This window comes from Aspergillus homomorphus (genome assembly GCF_003184865.1).
Source record: "Aspergillus homomorphus CBS 101889 unplaced genomic scaffold BO97scaffold_6, whole genome shotgun sequence".
NCBI lineage: Eukaryota > Fungi > Ascomycota > Eurotiomycetes > Eurotiales > Aspergillaceae > Aspergillus > Aspergillus homomorphus.
Genome location: NW_020291892.1, coordinates 874,129 through 895,958, shown reverse-complemented (window position 1 = coordinate 895,958; position 21,830 = coordinate 874,129). Strand labels below are relative to the sequence as shown.

Below are 21,830 nucleotides of genomic sequence, written 5' to 3'. Positions count from 1 at the left end.
TCCTAGAGTGAGTCAAAGGTGAATCCACCTCGGACCAGCAGCCGTGTTTGGTGACTTTCTCCTTTGGATTTCCGCAAAAATCGAGCTTGGTACAGACCTTATATTGTGATTCTCCCGCAAAGTCTTTCTCTTTCCTTCGTGATTTTTTCTGTTTTCTTATTAGCTACTTTCTTCAAGTCCAGCATTGCTTCTGTATATCAAAGATACCCAATACCCATTCATTTCATATTTGCAACCCACCATGTGTCAATCTTCATGGCATGATTTTCTCCTTGGCCTTCCCAAGTGCGAGCACCACGTGCACTTGGAAGGCTGTCTCACCCCCGAGTTGATCTTCCAACTGGCCGAGAAGAACCAGGTTCAACTGCCTGATCCCAAGTCCGAGCCCGCCTACGAGTCTATCGAGACATTGACTCAAAGATATGGACACTTCTCGTCTCTGGACGACTTCCTCCACTTCTACTTCATCGGCATGTCCGTGCTCATCCAAGAGTCTGACTTCGCCGATCTGGCCTGGGCCTACTTCAAGAAGGCCCACGCGGACGGCGTGCACCACGCCGAGGTCTTCTTCGACCCTCAGGTGCACCAGGATCGTGGCATCCCATACGAGACCATCGTGGCCGGCTTTGTGGCCGGCTGCAAGCGTGCCGAGCAGGAACTCGGTCTCTCTACCCGCCTTATCCTGTGCTTTGTTCGCCACCTCCCCGTCGAGTCTGCCAAGAAGACCTACGAGAAGATCCTCGAGAACAACCACTTCCAGACTGAGGTGATTCATGGCCTCGGCTACTCTTCCTCCGAAGTCGGCCCCCCCAAGGACATGTTCCGCGAGATCTACCTGTCGGCGTCGGCCAAGGGCGTTCGTCTCACCGCTCACGCCGGTGAGGAAGGTGATCCCACTTACATCAGCGCTGCGCTGGAGATGGGCGCGACGCGCATTGACCACGGCATCCGGCTCGTTGAAGACCCGGCCCTCATGGAGCGCGTGGTTCGCGAAAGCATCCTGTTGACTGTCTGCCCGCTGTCCAATGTTCAGCTCAAGTGCGTGAAGTCGGTGGCGGAAGTGCCCATCCGCAAATTCCTTGATGCTGGCGTCAAGTTCTCGCTCAACAGCGATGACCCGGCCTACTTCGGTGGTTATATCCTAGACAACTACTGCGCCGTCCACGAGGCATTCAAGCTCTCCGTCAATGAGTGGAAGACTATTGCCGTCAACAGTGTGACTGAGAGCTGGATTGATGAGGACCGGAAGAAGGAGTTGTTGCAGCGGATTGATGCCCACGTGGAGAAGTATGCTACACTGGTATAAATATAGACTAGAATTCATATAGAAATGGTAGATATAATGAGTTGATGATGCACACTGATGATCAAGCTGTTCGAATTAAAAGAAGAATCATACTCTCAAGCAAAATAATGGAGCAGACATCTCAAATTTCAGAAACGAAACCCGTCGCAGTTGTAATCTATGGCATTGCGGGCACCGCGTACGTTCATTCTCCCTCAGCTAAACTATGGGTTAAGTCGAGATTAGTAACGATCACTTAGTTAAATATCTCTATGACTGCCAAGTGATTACATTCTTAAGAACGGGTGTATCCATATCAGCTGCGCATCTGTCAACTTTGCGCACAAAAGCACGAACCCCAGTAAATCCAAATGATGCAACCCCTCATGCCAATGCTGGGCCGTCCGGCTTCCCGCATGATTGTATCGCAGCGTCTGCGTCACTCCATCTGGGCTCGATCAACCTCCTGTTTTACCCTCCCTAGCCAGTGCTCGCGCACCATTTCGTCTACTTCTACGATAGTTAGTGCTCTAAACTACCGGTACAAAGTCTCCATCACTACCTCAAGATTCCTACACATACACACAGCGTCCCAAATTTGTCAGGTCCGGACTATGGCTACTGAAAAGATCCCCGACCGGTACAAACTCGTTTTCTTCGTGCCGCACACCCACCTTGACGTCTGCAAGGACGCGATATTCGCTACCGGAGCCGGGACTTTCCCCGGCGGAAAATATTCCAAGTGCTGTTTTCAATCCCCAGGCACCGGCCAGTTTTTGCCAGGAGAGGGTGCCAATCCCGCCATTGGATCGGTCGGCGACGTGGAGTATGTCGACGAAATGAAAGTGGAGATCATGTGCCTGGGGCGGTCGATTATGCTGCAGGCCGTGGAGGCTTTGGTGAAGGCTCATCCGTACGAGGAGGTCGCATATGAGGTTTACAAGATGGAGAATGTGTAGGCTTGACTGGAATCGAATGGCGGATGCGGAGGTGATGCGTAATGGCGGCATATCCTGAAATTGACCTTCGGGGACCCGGAATAGTGACTGTCATTAGTTTCAATCCGAATGAATTCGAACAAGAGTTCGAAGACGATTCTTATATCTGCGGTGTAAGCAGGGCTTGTAAGTTGCAGGTAGCGAGGATGCTTTTATTTTATCGATGCTATTCTCTCTTATTGGCACAAGGCGGGGAGTAATCTGTTGGCGGTGATTGGTCAGCTGCAGCTCCCGCAAAACGCCTCTTCGACTCCAAGTCGGTCGTTCACCTTCAATCCATCAGATCGCATCTCTTCTCCTTCCCCCCAATACCCCCCTCAATTCTCCCTGTCGCTGCCGGCAATGGCTTCCAAACTCTTCCCCGCCGTCCCGCGGACTGGCCGCCAGCTCTTCCAGAACTTCCCTAAGACTCAATTCAGACCCTTCTCGGCTGGTCCGCAACGTTACAGCGAATCCCTTGCCGTGGTATGTGCAATTGAACCCGATAGCATAATCTCTATTCGGATTTCGCGGTTGAGTCGGATTTTTCTTCGCTCTCGATTGCTTGTCGAACAAAATGGTTTTAAGGGTCGAGACATTCGAGGCTGACCATCTCGATCCACTAGCACCGCAACAAGCCCGACAACAACCCGTCCGTCCCTTTCAAGTTCAACGACCAGAACCTCAAGCTCATCGATGAGATCCTCAAGCGCTACCCTCCCCAGTACAAGAAGGGTGCCGTCATGCCCGTTCTCGACCTGGGCCAGCGTCAGCACGGCTACACCAGCATTAGCGTCATGAACGAGGTCGCCCGCCTCCTCGAGATGCCCCCCATGCGTGTCTACGAAGTCGCAACTTTCTATACCATGTACAACCGTGAGCCCGTTGGCAAGTACTTTGTCCAGCTCTGCACGACGGTACGTTTCGGATGAATTTCATTGCCTGCGCGAGTCCTGCTACTGACACAGCGATCCACAGACACCCTGCCAGCTCGGTGGTTGCGGTAGCACCAAGATCGTCGAGGCTATCACGGAACACTTGGGCATCACCCCCGGACACACCACTGAAGACGGTCTTTTCACTTTCGTCGAGGTCGAATGTTTGGGTGCTTGTGTCAATGCCCCCATGGTCCAGATTAACGACGACTACTACGAGGATCTCACCCCCGAATCTATCAAGACTCTCCTCACCGCGCTCAAGGAGTCGGCAACCGCTGCTGAGGCTGGCCAGTCCCCCAAGGTGCCTGCCCCTGGTCCTCTGAGCGGTAGACAGACCTGCGAGAACAGCGCCGGCCTGACGAACCTGGTGGACCCCGTCTGGAACCCGGAGACCATGATGAGAAAGGACGGAGCCTTGGATCAGCCCGCGCAATAAATGAAAATCAGCCTATAATTTGAATTTAGTTTCTCGATGCCGTGCTTTGGAAGGTTCGAAAGTTTTCTCATGTTCTCCTTTTTTCCCCTCGTTCTATATCTCTTTTCTTAAACATTCCTGGCCGGTATATCTCGGACACGGCAACCCGGATAACGCTCATGTACAGTACGTTGTGCCTCATATCTACTTGCTTCCTACTGCGTAAGGAGGAAAACCGGGTTATAGTGGGGGATTTGATTTGCCATAGAAGGTTTTGTTAGCAGTATCCAATGGAGTCTTTTCAGTTTTATCCACTCTATTTGCGCTCGACCAATTAATTAATGCTACCTACCGTGCCAGGCATTCCTGTTTCTAGAGTTTGCAATATCTGATCAAAGTGCCATGATTAGTCGTCAAAACCACAAATCATGTGACGGCTTGCCCACCAACACGCCTGCCGTTTGTCGTCTTCGAGCAGGCTTGTATCATTTCGACCCCAACCGACCCCTACATTTGGGACGACGGTGTAGGGGTCGGTTGAGTCTTCCTACGCATAGATCCAGGTGCCCTCCAGGAACAGGGAGAGAAATCGATAAATCCGCTTGGGTCTACACATGTGGTTCACTGAAACACTAATGGTAAGAACAACTTTGAGTCTGCTTGTCTATTATTCCTACACCTTGGCCTGCGTTGACACATACATGCAAGACAATAAAGACGACATTCCAAGTCCAGGATTGTAACAAAACGCCGAACGTAAAACGTTCGACATATCTTCGTCATAACCTAAATTCCATCGTCTTCGTGCAACAATTCCCCCTCGCATTTGATAATCTTCTCATCCGCGGCTTCTTCGTGGGTAACCAGCGCAGGTTCTCCATCTCGCTCGATAAGGACCTTGCCTCGGCGATTCTGAAAGATGTTTACATCGACGGTCTTCTTAGCCAACAGATGGTAGATGTGAACATGCTTGTTCTGGCCATATCGTCGACTCCGCCCGATGGCTTGGGTCATTGTCGAGTCATAATCATATTGGGTCTGTGTCAGCATGGGCGACAGGAATATGACATGATTAGCTTGTTGCAAGTTCCTGGTACGAATGTTAGACTTCCTCTGAATCATTTTCGAGTGGGCATTCGGTTGACTTGCAATCCCGCAGCCAGCTCGCTTCCGAGGTTCAGGACCAGGACCTTCGCTTGCCCAAACCCACTCACCTGCAGCTTGTCGATCTTGGTGGTGGATTTTCCGTCCATGGCTGTGATCATGATGAACTTGATTTTAGCGAGACTCAATGCTTTGGTGGCGACTTTCATCAGATCCGGGAATTGGATGAACAAGAGGACTCGCTCGCCCGCTGGTGTGCCGCGGATAATCTCGACCATTTTGTCAATCTTGCTGCCGCCGAATATGGTATCTCTGTCGACGTGGTCGTGTTCGAGTGTCGAGGCCGGGATGACATTATAACACTTGCCGGAACCGCGACATCCTTCCACAGAACATTCCTCCTTTTGTATAGCTTTTGAGATGCATACTTTGCACAGCACATGGCCACATGATCCTAACAGACTCAAGGCATCGAGACTGTCGGGCTGGCTTCTGCAACTGGAGCATTTGGAGACTGACTCGCCGGTCTGCATAGATCGTAACTTTTTGAGAGATCTCACCCCCCGCTTGCGTAGGACCCATTCGTCAATCATCTTTTTCATGACTGTTGTGACTTCGCGCAGCAAGGCCTCGAGTTCACTTAATGTGGTGGGCTTTGTGGGGAGTTCATCATTCTTGGCATGTCTTCCCTGACGAACTGACTTCTTCGGCTGAGGACCTTTCGTTTGTTTCCCTTTGGTTTCACGCGTCCGGATTTCAGAGTCGACGCCAAGATTGTCACATTCTTCCTTGTCTGCTGATTGCTGAGGGTCGGCTTTGGCCGGAGGAGCGAAGAAATCTATCCAATGCTCGGGGTCTGACAAGTGGACTGCGGAATTCAGAAGAGCGCAGACGTTCTCAGTCACCGAGTTGTCGCCGAAATTGTGTGCGGTCACACCGTCAACAAACTTTTCGAATCTTTCAGACTTTGAATCGCATTCGCAGTACATCCAGGCTGCCAGCCTCAATTTCGCCACGAGTTCATCCCTCAGTTCGGTGATCTCATGTTCTCTGTTGTCGATAAGTGATGCGCAAGTCGTGACCTCCGGCTTCCCGGCCTTGGTCCAACGGTTAAGAACAGCAAGACACGCACAGCGTCTGAGAAGTGCCTCGTCACCGGTTGTGCTGCTGCTGATGACCTCATCTAACCGACTGGCCTGGTCGCAGCCGAACCGTGATCTGCTCTGTAGGCGGAGATTGCCTTCCCATGCCTCCAGCTGTCTGTACATTTCAAAATAAAGTGCGCGTTCGGCTGGTGTCTGGCGGACGAGAATGATATGCTCAGTGAAAGGGATCTCGCCAATTTCTGCAACATTCTTCCGCACAAAACGGCTCAGAAATCTCTGTGCAGTTTCATGACGGTTTTGATGCCAGGCGTCACTATGGGTCGCTCGGTAGGACTGGAACCTCTCCGCATCGGATTGCTGCCGCCCGGTCTGCAGCTTGTATTCATCATCGTCAACTCCTAGGTGAACGCTTAAGAATCGTGCAATGGACTTTACATCTGCGAAGTCGTTCAAAGGTGGAGTTCCCGAAAGGACCCATTTAGCACGAGCTTCCAGTGCTAAGAAGGATACAACCCTTTCAGGGCTTGCATATGTGAACTCGTCAATGACCAGGCGACTAAATCTGAAAGCATGGAGGGAAATATTTCGAACTGTTGTCCAAGGCTTGTTCGACTTTAGGCTGATATTGAACTCCTTCCAATCGTTCCATGTCTTGCAGTCTTTCTTGCTAGAAGCTGAGCGGCCACGTTGCTTTTGTTTACTGCGGATGGTCGACGAAGGTTGATCCTCCGAAATCTCGTCCTCCGAGTCTGGTGTGCCTGTGCTTTCTTGCTCCTCACTGTCATCAGGGTCCAACATTTTCGAGGGTAAGAATTTCAGACACTGATCCACCTTAGCCTTCAATACTTCGACACTTTCGTCTTCACTAAGGCCGGAGATGTCTTCGATACTGGATGTGTCGTCAGCATGCTCCTCATATTCAGTGCTTTCGCACCATTTTTGAGCTGCCTCGGCGTAAGCCTTTCCTCTCAAACGCTTGGATGGCGCATAGGTAGCTCGCGCCTGGCTATCTTCAGTATTCTGGCGCTTTAAACGGATCAACTCGAGAAAAGCGCTAGGGCCTTTTCCCACCAAAACACGAACCAAGTCCCTGAGTGAGATCAATGCATCTGCGAACCAACCATCAAAACTGCGAGCCTTTTTCCTGGGCACCTGATGCGTTCCAGTAAGATTCTGCAGTTTCTGATAGTAGCCTTCGCCGTTTAACACAGACCCAGACACCAATATGATATCACTGAGGAGAATATCGCCAACAGTCACCCTTGAGAGACTCTGTACACTGCCAAAGACGAGAACTTTATAAATGGAGCCCAAGAATTTTTTAATCTCCAGCTCCCACTGCCGTAGCAGTACTCCAGGAACCACGATCAGGGTGCCCTTTGCCGGGATAAAGCCATCCTTGGGGTCCAGAACCGACATTTGAAGGTCTTTGTGTTGCATATCAACCAATCCGAGGATGATAGCAGTTTTGCCATAGCCGACATCGTCTGCAAGGACGCCTCCTCGGACTGTCTTTGGAGTAACGACCCTTGCTTCAGCGCGCCACATCATTGACGGAAGGAGTGCCTCCTCTATCTCTTCTTCTAGGAATGATGCGTTGTTGTCACTTTCTTCCCCAATCATCCAAGACAGGGATCGTAATTGTTCTGGCCGCAGTTTCAAGAGAAAGTTCGGTGGTTGAACAGAAGGCGCGTCATTGCGGTTGCTCGGCAGGTTGGATTTGAAGAAGGTGTGGTTTCGTGTGTCGAAAGAGTTGGGTACTAGACGCCATTGAAACGAAGTCCCTTCGACCACGCGGGAACTACACAGTCGGTCACAAGCCTGGTGGAGTAGGACCTGAATATTCAGCGTGACACACAATTCGTTTATTCCTGTTCGACCAACTCGACGAAAGAACAAGAATGCGGGTGGCTTCGACTTCATCTGGCGCTCATACAGGGCTGCATCATAAGGATCCTCGTATGGAGTCATCCGACCCTTGCGACTACGACTCATGAGAAGCCGTGGTTTGGGCGGTGCACATACATTGCAAAATGATCGGCCATCGTGCGTTGTTGCGGTGGCGTGCACATAAGCGAGATCTTGCCATTCTTTAAAAGTAGTGAAGCCTGCCGCTTTCTGAAGTAACCAAAAGATATCCCGCAGCTTCGAAGACAAGCTTAGTGGATCGAAAACCTCCCATTGATTGCTTTGTTGGCCATGTCCCGTTTCTGACAGTGCAACCTTGAACGAAAGCAAGGTGATATTGGCATTACGACAATCAAAACTGCAGATGGTGATCTTGTTTCCAGGTGCTAAGCTTTGGCAGGTGGCGGAAGCATCGGGGGAAAGAGGAGCTATGGTCACAGCTGAAGTCCTGACCCACTTGCGATGATATACAGGAACTGATTCGGGCACGTGGCTTGCTTCCCAAGAGCGCCAATTGTGTGACATCTCAGCGACCGTTGCTCGTCTATCATATCCTGGAATGAAACGATGTTCCAACGAGAAAACGAAGCAATCATTCTCGGGCTTTCCAAGCTTGGTCGGATCCAAGAAAAGATAAACAGCGGGCTCTTTCCCGGTAATGACTTTCTTGTGCAAAGATGCGTTTGCGGTTCCACACTCTGGCAGGAGTTCATATGAGCCCCGGATGTCGACTTCAAGATCCTGCGCGTCCGCATCGGCGCCTTGTACGTCAATATGTGTCCAAATCTCCGATCCAACGAATTTCGGGTCTTGGTGCCCGCAATTGACTTCGTAGCTCTTAATGCGGTGCCCACTCCCGCAAACATTGAAGCAACTTTTGAGGCTGATTGGCAAACATACTTCCCATTCGCCTCCCAACAGTGAACCATGCTCAGGTCTCAGACGTGCAATGGGCTTTGAGAGAATTTCTCGGATGAGGGATAGAGACGGCTTCTGACAGGGGGGTAATGCATAAAGAAGCCATTCAACACCGCCTTCACTTATGACAAGATCCAATCTCGACTCATGACCTTCATACTGAGCGACCCAAACATCCCTGCGTTCTATATCCAAGAGTGACAATTCGCCATTGATGCTGGAGTCAATAACCTCCCAAAAAAGCGACCAAACCTGCGATGGGCAATGATCTGAATGGGCCACAAATTGTGAATAAATGTCACGCGAGATACCACTCAACACCAAGCGAGCCGGTAGAATGCTTCTTAACTTGCTAATGAACCTCATGGGTGAGGTGCGCTCTATGCCAGACCAAGATTCGAAGGCATGAGATGGATTGCCGCCGCAATTTGAGCAAACAGTATGACCGCAGAGGGTACATCGAAGAATATTCTTTTCAACCCACAGCTGTCCCTCACACAAACAGTATCGTGCGCTATTTGCGGCTTGGATTTGGAGTTCTCGGGTGTCTATGTCGATGGCGTGGTCGAGCTGCATGTTATCAATTACCAAGTTGCTAAGGTCTTGAGGGCACAAAGTATTGCGCTTAGCCCCTTTTGCGATGGAGGCTGACGATTCTTCACCTGTTCGGAGGACTTTGTGTCCCAAGATCAATGCGGAAAGCATTGCGCAACCTACGACCGTCGAACTCATTGCATTGCCGGCAAGATCTTGCAGTTCACGCATAGATTCGCGAGTGACAAGAAGTCTATCCAAGGGCAAACCTTGCAAGGCAAGCGCTTCGAGGCCACACAGCGGTCCCCCCCGGCTGGTGAGGTAAGGAATACCAGCAGGGGTGATGCAGCCAACAAGGCCCCAGGCACGGACGTCCACTTCACGCTCGAGACCCTGAGAAAGATCAATACACCTCCTGAGATTGGTCAGCCAAGCATTGCTTCACAGATCGGCGGGCTGAGACGCCCAACTTACTCTTTATAGCTCATGTCGTAACCCTCTCTGAGCTTGCGCAGGAAATTGACGTCGAGAGTATCCCAGACTCTGGCCACCAAAGATCTTACCCATGGATGCCAAGTGAAGTCAGGTGTCTGACAAGTGCCATTGTCTAGAGACCGGCTGTATGGACGCATGTATCCGAGGTGCTCGGCCTGCCTATAGGCTTGGTGTCGGACCTGGTATTTCTCCCAAGGGCGAGACTTGTATTTGGTCCTATTCGAGTTGACGCCCTTTGCGACTTGCTGCAGCCTTCTATCATCGGCTTTCAGAAGGAATTTGCCTACGGGTGAACTTGCCTGACGTGCGAATTTGGTCATCAAGGTAGACCATGTCAGCACGACCTTATCAGAGAGGCCATTCTGCTTCAGGAGCTGGGAATCGACGCAGCACATGTAGCCTCGCTCACGCGTCTGCGGGAGATAATATGCCTTTGTGTCGACATCGGCTTGAACAACAGCATAGCCAATGCCGATCCAGCACTGTTTGATCTGATCCCAGGGGGCGTTTCTCACATTCTCCAGGACTACCAAGCGAGGTCGGTGCTTTTTAGCATACGCTACGATTTGATGCAAAGTTCCGCTGGACTCGCCTATCTCGTCGAGAGTTTTCTGCTTGTTGTTCAACAATGAGAAGTCCACGCAAGAGAAGCCCGCAACAAGAAGGTCGACATCCGTTGGTATCTTTGCCCAGGAACCGTATGCCGTTTGACTTAAAGATTGCGAGCCCAGTCAGATATGAGTGACTTATTCAAGACAGGGGCAGTAAAAAGGAAAACTCACGCTACGACACCTTCCAAGTCGCGTACATCCCGGAAAAGCAAACGGGGATGGAAGTTCCGTTCGATGTAAGCCTGTTTGAATGGAACAATCTCGGCACTGAAGAGATGATCGAATGCGAAATCTTTGTTGTGGAATCTTTTCAGGTCTTAAACAAGAACAGATGTTTCGTCAGTTGTCCAGGCATTATGTTGCATTACCAGAGAGGTAGAGAGGAGGAAAGGCACACTTACTTTCCTGCAGCAGCTCGAGCGCCAGCAATGGGCTTTCAGTGCCAGAACATACGGTGACGACGCGGAGAGGTCTCAATCCCACGTGCGTCAGGTACTTGTCCAGGCCCAGATCCATTGCTCGTTGGGTGATGGACCTGAAAATGTCGCTCAGTTTGTGCATCGGTGGCAAATTCCAAGCCACCTGAGCCTTCGACAACCCTCCTTCTGCGTACGGCAGCGTTCGAACGAACTCAGGGTTAGTGGAATCCAGTTCTTCCAGCGCAACCATCGCTTCTTCATCAAGGCTGCCTGGCAGTGAGACGCGGTATCGTTTGGGTGGGGGTCCATCGTGGGACAGGGTCCTCTTCTTCCCCGGAGGCATCTTGTCTCACTTGGGAAAAAGATATTAACTTTGTTATTGAAGAGGATATGAGCTTGGTGACGTTCTGTGATCTGTTCTAAGACTTTTGAATGAGAAAGGTGATATGAGGGCACGAAGAAGTCACGTGGTGGTGTGGAATAAGTTTATGCCGGAGAAGATAGGTGAGAGGAAAGGTGGAGGTAAGGGAAGAACACGAAGAGGGGTAAACAAAAAGGAGACGTGTGGGGTGAGAGATGACAGGGAATGTGAACGACAGGCTTGGGGGAGGCTGTTATTTTGTTTGCCTGTTAGTGAATGTGTTGCTGTTATTGCAACCTGCTGTGGAGATCCTAGGTCAGGTGCAGAGTGGATGTGGACAAAGGTTGCAGTAATGTCAACATTTCGAGTTTGATCTGGTGCCTTACGACTACAGTATCCGGTAGTTCTTCGAGATGTCTTGAAGTTCTGTTCTACTCAGAGCATGTTGTAGCTGTCTATTTAGAAGTCTACGACCCAGGCGAAGCTGGTGAGTTTGGTTTACGAGATAGTAGCAAGTCAGGTAAAAAACAACAACATAGCACTGCAGATAGTGAGCTCGCTCTGCTGGTGAAGTGACTGTCCAAGGAACTTTCGTTTTCAGTTTGTTTGTAATGTTATATGGTCTGAGGAATATGTGAAAGCTTGACTATCCTTTCCGAAGCTATTATGATTCCTACCTGAGCTTTGCAGACCACAGAATAAAACCAAGACTGACGCATCATAGAACGACAACATCCTAGGATTTTTCTATGTGTACGTAGAGTGCCTACCTCTAATTACGATCATACCCACAAGACACATTCTCTTCATATCAAGCTCCTAATCGTTCTCCCATGGCATCTCCACGAGCGAGCCGAACGCCGAAGACCAGGATCACGTGTGTTTATCTTTGCCCGCAGAATTGAGCGGGATAGATTCTCTCCCGATGGGATCCTTGGCGTGGCTTGAGGCTGGAGTTCATGGATACTGATGTGCATGTTGGGGTGAGTTCTAGTGCTGGGTTAGTTTCTTTTCGTTGGTCTTCTTTGCCCTTGGTATCTATGCCTGCAGACTTTCTGAGTTTTGTTTGTGGTACAGAGGCCACCGTGCTTCGTCGGGGTGAAGGGTGCGCTCTTTGAGGGTGGGTGAACTTGGTGTTTGTAACGAGGGCGTAGTGTAGATGTTCCTTGCAGCGGGGTTGCCGGGGACGAAGTGTCATACTTGGGGCGCTAACGAAGTTTTGGGCAGGGTGGAATGTCGAGCAAGTATTGGACTGTTGGAACTGCGCAGAAGACAGTTCGAGAAGAACTCCCGAGGGTAGACTTCACCTTGAGGTGATGTTGTCGGTGCAGCTAGGATTCTTCTGTCTCTTGCTCTGTGTCGATCAATCGTTGTGCAGGAGTTAAGTGACGCTTATTCTATGCTGGGTTCGACTACAGTTCAAATGCTACATCCTCCACAAAATCGATGCATACAGCAAGCAAGGAAAATCAATCAACGTTTGGGATATCTGCTGCCACAACTCGCGTAGTAAAAATGTGTCCGCAAGGCAAGAAGTGAGGTGTAAAGTAGTTACAGAATATTCATCCGAGCACGAAACCCAAGAAAACAGGACCCCATAGAAACAATAACCCGTTTGCGCCATTCCAGTTGATACAGATTATGGAAACGAGAACAAACCGACCAAGACGATGCTGCTGCCGTTGCACTGTTGTCGCTGGCATTAGCAATTTTCTTTCATGGTATAGAGAAAGGGAAGGGAGGACTCACACGCTTTCTCTTGAAAGAAAGGAACTGTCACACTGATGCCGCCCAAAATTGAAGCGTGGAAAGAATAGAAAAAGAAAAAACAGATATAGGTGGATTGGTCATCATCGTCACATCATTCTTAACGCATGCCGCCCTGCATCAACTGCTGGCGCAGGAGCAGGATCTGGCTGCGTTCCATAGGGGGGAGCGCATCGATGGCTGCTTGAGGCATGCTCAGAACCTGCTGCAGGAGCTCTTCATGACCGGTGATGGCTGGCGGTGCCTGCTGTTGAGGGATAGGTTGTTGAGGAGGCTGTTGGAACGGCGCGCTGACCATAGGCGGGGTGGACACTTGGCCGGGATAGGTCTGGAAGGCTTGCGCTGCAGCTGCCGCTGCCGCCGGCGGAGGGGGTGCGGCTGCAGCAGGCTGTGTGGCCTGTTCAATTACCTGACCGAGGGTGCTGTAATCGACCAGGTTCATGAGGAGCAGTGCTTGGAAGATGGCGTATGCGAGCTGGGGCGCCTGGCGGAGAAGTTCAGTCGCGCGGGCCGGGTCGGCGTTGACCAGGGACTTCATCTGGTGGAGGACATCGAGGAGCTGATTCGGAGGGAGGGATGCGAGGGTTTGCGAGATGGCGTTAGGGCAGTCAAGGTGAGGGGGCACAGGGACGCCCGGGGGGAGCGGAGGAAGCGGCGCGTGAGCAGGTTGAGCGCCGGCTCCAGCGCCAAGACCAAGGCCGTCTTGTTGTCCGAGAGCTGAACCTGTGGCAGCACCGGCAGCATTCTGGTTGGCATAATCGGGCGGGATGGAGTCCTTCTCATTCATGTGCGGCCAGTCGACGCGGATCTTGCGACCCATGACTTCGTAGTCGTTCAGGTTGCGCACGGCTGAGGCCGCGGCGTCGGCGTCGGCGAAGTCCGCAAAGCCGAAGCCCTTGGGTTTGCCAGTTTCGGGGTTTATCATAAGTCGAAATTTCGTCACTGTTCCGGCGGAGCTAAGGATGTCTTTGACTTGCTCCTCAGTGAGATCTGGAAGTTGTCGAGTGTTTGAGGTTAGTGAATGTCGACAAAGATAGTGATTTGGGTGAGAGCTGGTGTTTGCATCTTGTGACAACGTGGGGAAAAGCACATACTATAGGGAATATTCCCCAGGAAGACGCTCTTCCCCGCTTTTTCAGGAGCCATGATTGCGACGTTGGTGAGAGCAATAAGCTTGAAAGAAGCTATAGAAGCAGTCGACAAGTAGGAAAAGCGAACAATGAAAGCGGGAGATGATGTTGTATGGAAAACTGCCAAGGCGGTGTCAGAATCGGGCGATTTGCCGCGAACTTCCACTTCTCTCCATCCTGCCTCTTCGCCGTCGGCTTCTCTTCCCCTCCCGTCGATTCCATTCACACTATAACCCATCCCTTCATCTTTCACAATGTCTCAGAACCCTAGGGAACAGTGGGAGAGACTCCAGGTTCTCCTGCAGAACCGTGGCGGTTCTCTCAACCGATTTAGCGGCGGCGGCGGTGGTGGACGCGGCTTCGGAGCTGTGGGCGCCCTGATGACGGTTGGCGCAGGTCTTTACCTGCTCTCCAACTCTCTCTTCAACGGTGAGAATGCTTGGACTGTGGTCTGGGAGCTTTGTGGGAGCTGTTTTGGGCTGACAGAACGGGCACTCTAGTCGATGGTGGTCACCGTGCTATCAAGTACTCCCGCTTTGGTGGTGTGCAGAAGGAGATCTACAGCGAAGGTGCGTCCATGCCTCATTCTGCTATCGACTCTCAGCCGCTGATAGGACTTTTAACTAGGAACTCACCTCCGGATCCCTTGGGTCGAGACTCCGATTGACTATGACGTGCGCGCGAAGCCGCGCAACATCGCTTCCCTTACCGGTACCAAGGACTTGCAGATGGTGAACATCACCTGTCGTGTCCTGTCCAGACCCCGCGTGGATGCCCTTCCTCAAATATACCGTACCCTCGGACAAGATTTCGATGAGCGGGTGCTGCCCTCCATCGTCAATGAGGTGCTGAAGAGCGTGGTGGCCCAGTTCAATGCCAGCCAGCTGATCACTCAGCGTGAGAACGTTGCCCGCCTTGTCCGGGATAACCTTGCCCGTCGGGCTGCCCGCTTCAACATTGCCTTGGACGATGTCTCGCTAACGGTATGTCTCTCTGACCTACTTTCGTTTCACCTATGCTGACGTCTCTCGTTCTTTAGCACCTTACTTTCTCCCCCGAATTCACGGCCGCCGTCGAGGCCAAGCAAGTCGCCCAGCAGGAAGCTCAGCGGGCTGCGTTCTTGGTTGACAAGGCTCGTCAAGAGAAGCAGGCCTTCATTGTCCGCGCCCAGGGTGAAGCCCGCTCTGCTGAGCTGATTGGAGACGCCATCAAGAAGAGCAAGAGTTACATCGAGCTGCGCAAGATCGAGAACGCCCGACACATCGCCCAGATCTTGGGTGAGCACAGCGGCAAGAACAAGCTGTACCTGGATTCGCAGGGTCTGGGTTTGAACGTGAACGCAGGAGGTGAAGATAAGCAGTAAGAGCCAGCCATGCAGGGCCGGCGGTAGGCGATCGGATTTGACTATCTAATGGTTTTTTCTTACAACGGACCTTCGGTGCTATAGGTCGCGCGCGGCCAAGGAGAGGGGGGACGTTTTTTGTACAAATAGTCAGTTATTTGCAGGATTCTCAGAGCAACCAGGCGAACAGTTTCTCATCTCTTTTTATTATGTTCCGCGTGAGCTACCGTGTATGATGTGCAAAGATTGGTCTTGGATGAACCGCCTGCCTTATCGAAAGGTTGCCGCGGCGGTATCGTCAGCGGGGAACCTCCAAAGCGGCGGGCGGATTTTTTTCAGATCTGCAGCTTGACTTTTCTCCTCACCACCGTCTCTTCCTTGCCCGCAATAGTAGGGTTCTATGATTGGGGATTTCAAAAATTGACTTGAATAATTACCACTATCCGATAGACTTACGATCAAGTAAGTAGTCACGCTGTCCCGTGCTTAAAATCTTAAACATGTCTACACTACTATCTATATCTTCCCCAAAATTTCCCCTCTTCCTCACTACAACACCTATAACAACCCCACCGCCCCTCCAATTGACCTAAACTAACAATCCCAATTCTCAGCCCAAAAAAAGAAAGAAAAAGAAGAAGAAATCATGGACCCCACCACCGAACTGAACATCAACGTCGACCTCGACATCCAAGACCTCCTCCTAGCCGCCTCCCAACACGACCTCCCCAAACTCCGCCGTCTCATCCGCACCAACCCCTCCCCCTCGCTCGCCAACCCGGTGAACGCCCGAGACCCGGAGACGGGGTTCACGCCGCTCCACGCGGCGGTCGCCGCCTGCGAGCCGGACGACGAGGACGAACAGCAACAGGAGCACAAACCCGTCGTCAACGGGACCACCAACGGCACCGAAAACCAGACTTCAGAGGTGGAGAAGAGCGCGCTGGAGACGGTGCGGTTCCTGCTGCTGGAGGGCGCGATCTGGAATGATCTGGATAAGAATGGGGAGACGCCCGGGTGTATTGCGCGGCGGGTGGGGATGCGCGAGGTCTACGAGGCGATTGTTGATGCGGGCGTGAGGGCGGAGTTGTTGTTGGGGCGGTTGGATGGGTATGCGGAGTTGTCTGATGGGGATGATGATGAGGATGAGGAGATGCAGGGGGGTGAGGATGAGGGGGAGGGGAAGGAGGATACTGAGCAGGAGCAACAACAGGACGAAGAGGGCGTGCCGGAGTTGGTGGACGCCAGCGCCGCCGTAGCGGACGCACAAACCGCAGGCACAGGCCTCGACAGCAACAACCCCAACACGGACGTCACGCAATCCCGCTACCTCGATTCCGGCCTGACCTTCCAACGCGACCGGCTCCTCGATCAAGATCAGAACGGCGTGATGATGGCCTGGGAGACGGAGATCATGAACAGGTCGGCCAAGTCCCTCCTCCCGACGCCCGGGCTGCGGGTGCTCAACATCGGCCACGGCATGGGTATCGTCGATGGCTTCTTCCAGGACCAGGCCCCCGCGGCGCACCATATCGTCGAGGCGCACCCGGAGGTCGTAGCCGAGATGAAGCGCAAGGGCTGGCATGAGAGGCCCGGCGTCGTCATCCACGAGGGCCGCTGGCAGGATATTCTCCTCGCGTTGGTCGCCGAGGGCGAGATGTTCGACGCCATCTACTACGATACCTTTGCTGAGTCGTATAACGATTTCCGCGAGTTCTTCACCGAGCAGGTCATTGGGCTACTCGAGCAGGAAGGCAAGTGGAGTTTCTTCAACGGCATGGGCGCCGATCGCCAGATCAGTTATGATGTGTACCAGAAGGTAGTGGAGATTGATCTGCTCGAGGCTGGGTTCGATGCCGACTGGGAGGAGTTCGATGTGCCCACTTTGGAGGGCGAGTGGAGCGGCGTACGGAGGCCGTACTGGGCGATTGAGAAGTACCGCCTGCCGCTGTGCAGATATATGGATTAGATGATTCAGCACAAGTATATGAAGCAATGAACTGTGTTGGTAATGTCTACAAATGTGATGGCAGCGCATTCAAAATCAAGCGGTGTATTTGGAGCTCAGATAAAAGTGGTACAGGCAGGGATCTAGTTATATACAAGACGAGCATGCTCCTCTTATCATACACTTGCTTCGACTTCGCTGCGAAGAAATGCTACCAAGACGCCCAATTATGCACATAGTCACAAAAGAAGAACAACGAAACAGAAAGACAAAACGCTGGAGAGGAAAAGCATGGCGTGAAAATCATTCATTATGTCGTAAAACCAACCGTTCCTGACGGTCTTCATCTATAATTGAATGAGGTCAACCTCAGAAAAGTCCGGCGGACTGCGACTGAAGATAGTGTGGCTCTTGCCATCGAGTGCTTGGTACTCATTACTGATCCAGATGTGTTTACTGAATCGCTGAGTCCGGTAGATCTCATCATCACTAACACCCAGGTCGTCTCGAGGAATCCAGATCACAGGTCGCTTCGCACGTAATGCATCGTGCTGGAAAGCTCGCTGTGTGAGCTGATCGCGCTCCTCCGGTGTGAGGTCCTCGAGCTCGTCGTGGATGCCAGAGAACAAGGCAGGACCCATGTTACGCGCTGGAGGACCTTGGGCTTCGGCGTCCAGGGCGATTTTCTCGCGTAACCGCTCGATGCTAGGAACCGCCATCTCCGAGTTGACTCCAAAAAATTTGGATCGGCGGTCCGGTGAGCGATCAGCCCACGATCCACGAGGGGGACCAAGTTTGGGTTTTTGGATATGGAGACTGGGATGGCTGTGACTCCTCTCGGGAGATGAGTCGAGATTCTTTAGCTCGATATTCTGGGAGTTCGCTTCCAGCTGTCGCTGCGCCGCTTCTTGGGACCCTAATGGGTGATCAACAGCATCCGGCAGATGATCATAGTCTTCCTCTTCTTCGGGTAAGCCTAATCGTGCCCTTTGAGCTCGGGCAAACTCTTCATCGCGACGCACAGCGTCGTCTTCCAGCGTGATAGGCAAATAGCGAATCAACGGGCCAAATGCATCACTAAGGAGCAGCTGAAAACCCACTGTGAGAACCAGAACGATGATCATGATGATCGCTTGACCTTCGCATGCAACATCTCCGTTTTCGTCGCGAACCAGGAAGAACAAGCCAATCAGTGCGAGCTCCATGATATACAGTCCGGTGAACAACTGGTTAATTGCCCTCGGGAAAAGCAGGCCACCCGTGTCGAAGCGGAACTTGGTCACGTAAAGAGTATTGTACCGGTAGACAAACCAGAAAAGGCCGAATGTGATCACATTGAAGACCAGGATGAGAGGAGCGACAATAGAGTAAATCAGGCCTACAAAACAAACACTTAGTTTCAAGGTTGGCTTCTAGACTAGGTTGAAGTAAACATACCGATTGAAGCAAGGGTAGTATAAACCGGAAAGAAAGTACCCCATTGCATCTGGTTCAGATTGGTTGTACGACCCCACTTCTTTCTGGCAGTCTTGTCGAAGATCGGTGCAAAAATGAACCAGCTCACCAAGTTGACAATCTGAACCAAAGCTCCCGCGCTCACGGACATGGCTTGCAGAATCATATAGGAGAAGAAGTAGTTACTGGATGAGGGAATGTTTTGCGCCAGAAGTTCTGGCCAGCTGGTGACATCGGTAACGTTGCTAATGATGGTCGAAAAACTGGATGAAATGGTGACGACCAGGAATAGTTGCACGAACAGGAACGCGAAATAATAGGCCTGCACCGTTAGTTCAACTGCCATGCCAGTGTGAAGGCCCTGGGTCCGACTGAGGAAACGAAGGATTAGGGGAAGAATTGCCATGAGAATCGCGAGGAAAAGTGCAGGCAGGACACCCTGCACTGCCGAGATAAGCCACGACGGTAATTTGGAGATCCAAGACAGCCAAGTGAAAGCTTCTTCGAGGTATGTCAATTGAGAAAGAAGACCAGTGAAGGCAACTGGAATAGCCCATCCCACAACCATCGCGCAAACAAGAGCAATAATGCCAAATGTTCGCAGATACCGTTCCCACCATTTCATGGACATGTTATCCCAGATAACGTCGTCGGGCGAGATTTCAACTATGCGCGGCCCCATCTGCTTGGGAACATGGTGACTGACTGCCTGACAAGCCATATGGGCCGCAACCTGATGATTGAATTGGATAAACGCGGAATTCATGAGGGGGAATCTTTCGGGGTGTTGTTGATCAATCTCAATCTCCAAGTTAAGCCGAGCCAGCTCTTTGCGGCAGTAGTCAATGGTGTCCACTTTTTTGCCTATCAACCACAGAGATGGCATCCAGCTGAAAATCGGCAGTCGCATGGTAGGGCGCTTCTTCGGTTTGATATACTTCTTCCATACTGGCTCTCCATAGTCTTCGTTATCGAATGCTTCATTGTATGCCCGTGGATACTCATCTCCGTCCACCTTGTCTCCCTCCTTTCCCTGGGATCCTTGGTCTCTCGTTTGTTTTTCCTTGATTGAGAGGCTCCTCTCAGAATCAGAACTCCTGCCACGTTCAACAGGCGATTCAGGAGCAGTCAACGGAAGTTCATCCGGCTCAGACGTGTTACTCCTCTTGCTCAATTTGGAATTACCGGAGCCTCGACTCTTCCAGAATGGTCGCTTGGGTGTGGAAGATGACTCCGGCCTGGTTTCCGGTACATCCATCTCATTCTCGTGGACTTGCTCTGTCTCGTCATGGTGATCTTCTGACCAAGGTAAGGGATCTTCACGACTGGCATAGCTTGCCGGCGGGGCGACGTGGCCGCCGTAGGCGGGAACACTACTCTCAGGCACAAATCCGCCAGTGCGAGCTAAGGAGTCGTCGAAACCATGTTCCACTTTCCTGAAACCTCCCAGGACCGACTTTCCCAGTTTTTCCACGCCTTGTCCAACAGCACCTGCTGCTTCTAGGGCAGGATCCAATGGGTTAAAGAGCAGTTTCTTCTTCTTGGGTTCTGGCTGGGTGCTTCTATCAGTGTTGCGATGCAGAATTTGTTCTAATGTGTGGGCTTGATGCGGATTTCCAGAACTTATTCCAGCATCCATGGCCAACTGCGATGCCTTTCTATCAGCGGCCTTTCTTTCTTGGCTTTCCACAGAGTTCGGATCAATTCCAGCCTTCTTCGCTGCAGCTTTGGCTTGTTTTAGCTGGGCCTTTTTGCAGTTGACAATCAACTCGGTCTCTGCAGCCTCGAGTTTCAAAGCCAGCTCGTCTCGCTGTTTCACCTTTTCATGCAGATCGTCAAAGTTACGGTTGATCCAAATGTTTCGAATGCCGCCCGGAAAGACGTCGTAGAGCTGTTCGAGTGCTTTCATCGAGAGCCAACCTTCCGGGATAGCAGTTACCAGGACAGTGGTGGCAGATGCGCGAAGACGATGCTGGGGTGAGGTCAAGTATGCCTGTCGGAGACGGATATAGTGTCTGAGTTCATCGAAGAATACTGCGCAGACGTAGAAGATGACGATGACGGCCATGACTAGATGACCCCAATATCGCGAAGTATGCTCCGGGGTCACATTTCCCCAGGCGAGTTGATCGAGCCCAGTAACATTCCACCGGCCGCCGCCAGTATCCGTTGCATTCTTCAGGTTCGTATCTTTGCCGCCGGCTTTGTTCAACGGGATCAAAACAGGTAGTATGAGGCACCCCAGCGGCAGAAAAATCTTTAGCAGCATGCGCAGGTATCGCAAAAAGAAATAGGCATCCAAGCCGCATTTCTGGATGAACTCCGAGCTAGAGGTACGGAAGACAGGGCCGATCCATCGGAAGAGTCCTGGTGGTGACGGTTGAGTGCGTTCTCTGTCAGGAACTAAGTATGTCCTCGGCTGGCTAGAAGAGTTCAGATGTTAGTCTCGCGGTTCTGTAACCGACGTCTGCGCATACATACTAGATACGGCTCAGCTTCCCTTTGAGAAGCATGAAGAGAAGAAATTCAACAGCGAAGACGACCACGGCAGTGGCAAGGGATGCGAGAAATGTCCCGATTGAAATGCCTTCCTTATTCTTGCCTGAGCCGCCCGCGTGCTCCAGCGCCGACCCGAGATCGCCCATGATTGAAGCAGGCGATGGTCGCTCAGTCGAGATCACTCAGTGTTGGTCAATGTGTAGTTGTCGGGCGTAAAAAGTAGGATGAGAAAATAAAGGTGATGAGGATGATGATTGAGGTGGCCAGGTGACAGCTGCACATCACGCAGCTCAGGTGGTTGTTGGTTGTCAAGTCAGGAAGAGGTTCAACGTCACCGCAGCGAAATTAAGAAGCCATTACGCCGGCGGCAGTCAAAGGCCAATCAGCGTAGGAGGGACGATCTAGAGGACAGGGAGTCAATGAGAGTGCAGAACGTGAAAGAAGGTGGGTTTGGTTGGTGGTGGTCACCCTGGTCCCTAGGCTAGTGTGAGGTGGTACCAGCGGTTTGGAGATCCAGGGAGGGGAGAAATCTAATAAAAGGGCAGTATTAAGGGTGAAAGAATCAATAAGAAGAAAGAAAAACGTGTTGCAGATGCAGGCATGACAACAGTGGCACCC

The 21,830-nt window shown here is 51.7% G+C and overlaps 8 protein-coding genes across 8 annotated transcripts; 5 read left to right on the top strand and 3 right to left on the bottom strand.

Annotated features, from left to right (window-relative positions):
• Window positions 1–241: 241 nt before the first annotated feature.
• On the top strand, window positions 242–1,306 carry aah1 (adenosine deaminase; the record flags this gene model as incomplete). The annotated part of the gene is made up of 1 exon (XM_025693483.1): window positions 242–1,306. One exon carries the CDS (start codon window positions 242–244, stop codon window positions 1,304–1,306), a length of 1,065 nt encoding a protein of 354 aa, XP_025554412.1.
• Window positions 1,307–1,615: 309 nt separating this feature from the next.
• On the top strand, window positions 1,616–2,379 carry BO97DRAFT_403798 (uncharacterized protein). Its single transcript, XM_025694814.1, has one exon. It carries the CDS (start codon window positions 1,657–1,659, stop codon window positions 2,242–2,244), a length of 588 nt encoding a protein of 195 aa, XP_025554411.1. The 5' UTR covers window positions 1,616–1,656; the 3' UTR covers window positions 2,245–2,379.
• Window positions 2,380–2,552: 173 nt separating this feature from the next.
• On the top strand, window positions 2,553–3,912 carry BO97DRAFT_403797 (complex I 24 kDa subunit family protein). The gene is made up of 3 exons (XM_025694813.1): window positions 2,553–2,748; window positions 2,889–3,179; window positions 3,241–3,912. Exons 1-3 carry the CDS (start codon window positions 2,626–2,628, stop codon window positions 3,634–3,636), a joined length of 810 nt encoding a protein of 269 aa, XP_025554410.1. The 5' UTR covers window positions 2,553–2,625; the 3' UTR covers window positions 3,637–3,912.
• A 489-nt stretch (window positions 3,913–4,401) lies between these two features.
• On the bottom strand, window positions 4,402–11,053 carry BO97DRAFT_412004 (putative SNF2 family helicase; the record flags this gene model as incomplete). Its single annotated transcript, XM_025696209.1, has 5 exons — window positions 4,402–4,653; window positions 4,830–9,600; window positions 9,660–10,391; window positions 10,463–10,607; window positions 10,693–11,053. The coding sequence occupies 5 exons, from the start codon at window positions 11,051–11,053 to the stop codon at window positions 4,402–4,404; spliced, it is 6,261 nt and encodes a 2,086-aa protein (XP_025554409.1).
• A 1,496-nt stretch (window positions 11,054–12,549) lies between these two features.
• Window positions 12,550–14,026, bottom strand: BO97DRAFT_385563 (putative polyadenylation factor subunit CstF64). Its single transcript, XM_025693482.1, has 3 exons — window positions 13,933–14,026; window positions 12,821–13,828; window positions 12,550–12,758 (listed from the first exon to the last, which is right to left on the bottom strand). The coding sequence occupies exons 1-2, from the start codon at window positions 13,982–13,984 to the stop codon at window positions 12,939–12,941; spliced, it is 942 nt and encodes a 313-aa protein (XP_025554408.1). The 5' UTR covers window positions 13,985–14,026; the 3' UTR covers window positions 12,550–12,758; window positions 12,821–12,938.
• Window positions 14,027–14,158: 132 nt separating this feature from the next.
• On the top strand, window positions 14,159–15,705 carry BO97DRAFT_363968 (prohibitin subunit PHB2). Its single transcript, XM_025692526.1, has 4 exons — window positions 14,159–14,397; window positions 14,469–14,537; window positions 14,596–14,951; window positions 15,008–15,705. The coding sequence occupies exons 1-4, from the start codon at window positions 14,223–14,225 to the stop codon at window positions 15,329–15,331; spliced, it is 924 nt and encodes a 307-aa protein (XP_025554407.1). The 5' UTR covers window positions 14,159–14,222; the 3' UTR covers window positions 15,332–15,705.
• rmt2 (protein-arginine N5-methyltransferase) lies at window positions 15,684–17,364 on the top strand. The gene is made up of 2 exons (XM_025698151.1): window positions 15,684–15,772; window positions 15,925–17,364. The coding sequence occupies exon 2, from the start codon at window positions 15,957–15,959 to the stop codon at window positions 17,277–17,279; it is 1,323 nt and encodes a 440-aa protein (XP_025554406.1). The 5' UTR covers window positions 15,684–15,772; window positions 15,925–15,956; the 3' UTR covers window positions 17,280–17,364.
• BO97DRAFT_403793 (putative DUF221 domain protein) lies at window positions 17,365–21,744 on the bottom strand. Its single transcript, XM_025694812.1, has 3 exons — window positions 21,195–21,744; window positions 18,696–21,136; window positions 17,365–18,636 (listed from the first exon to the last, which is right to left on the bottom strand). The coding sequence occupies exons 1-3, from the start codon at window positions 21,356–21,358 to the stop codon at window positions 17,606–17,608; spliced, it is 3,636 nt and encodes a 1,211-aa protein (XP_025554405.1). The 5' UTR covers window positions 21,359–21,744; the 3' UTR covers window positions 17,365–17,605.
• Between the last annotated feature and the right edge of the window lie 86 nt (window positions 21,745–21,830).

Bases quoted from the DNA above. Each gene is read 5' to 3' on its own strand.
- BO97DRAFT_403798 (XM_025694814.1), top strand. From the start codon at position 1,657: ATGATGCAACCCCTCATGCCAATGCTGGGCCGTCCGGCTTCCCGCATG.
- BO97DRAFT_403797 (XM_025694813.1), top strand. From the start codon at position 2,626: ATGGCTTCCAAACTCTTCCCCGCCGTCCCGCGGACTGGCCGCCAGCTC. The intron at 2,749-2,888 runs GTATGTGCAATT...TCGATCCACTAG, and splicing joins ACAGCGAATCCCTTGCCGTG to CACCGCAACAAGCCCGACAA. The intron at 3,180-3,240 runs GTACGTTTCGGA...AGCGATCCACAG, and splicing joins TTGTCCAGCTCTGCACGACG to ACACCCTGCCAGCTCGGTGG.
- BO97DRAFT_385563 (XM_025693482.1), bottom strand. From the start codon at position 13,984: ATGGCTCCTGAAAAAGCGGGGAAGAGCGTCTTCCTGGGGAATATTCCC. The intron at 13,829-13,932 runs GTATGTGCTTTT...GACAACTTCCAG, and splicing joins CCTGGGGAATATTCCCTATA to ATCTCACTGAGGAGCAAGTC.
- BO97DRAFT_363968 (XM_025692526.1), top strand. From the start codon at position 14,223: ATGTCTCAGAACCCTAGGGAACAGTGGGAGAGACTCCAGGTTCTCCTG. The intron at 14,538-14,595 runs GTGCGTCCATGC...ACTTTTAACTAG, and splicing joins GAAGGAGATCTACAGCGAAG to GAACTCACCTCCGGATCCCT. The intron at 14,952-15,007 runs GTATGTCTCTCT...CTCGTTCTTTAG, and splicing joins TGGACGATGTCTCGCTAACG to CACCTTACTTTCTCCCCCGA.
- rmt2 (XM_025698151.1), top strand. From the start codon at position 15,957: ATGGACCCCACCACCGAACTGAACATCAACGTCGACCTCGACATCCAA.
- BO97DRAFT_403793 (XM_025694812.1), bottom strand. From the start codon at position 21,358: ATGGGCGATCTCGGGTCGGCGCTGGAGCACGCGGGCGGCTCAGGCAAG. The intron at 21,137-21,194 runs GTATGTATGCGC...GAACTCTTCTAG, and splicing joins GGGAAGCTGAGCCGTATCTA to CCAGCCGAGGACATACTTAG. The intron at 18,637-18,695 runs GTATGTTTACTT...TTTGTTTTGTAG, and splicing joins TACTACCCTTGCTTCAATCG to GCCTGATTTACTCTATTGTC.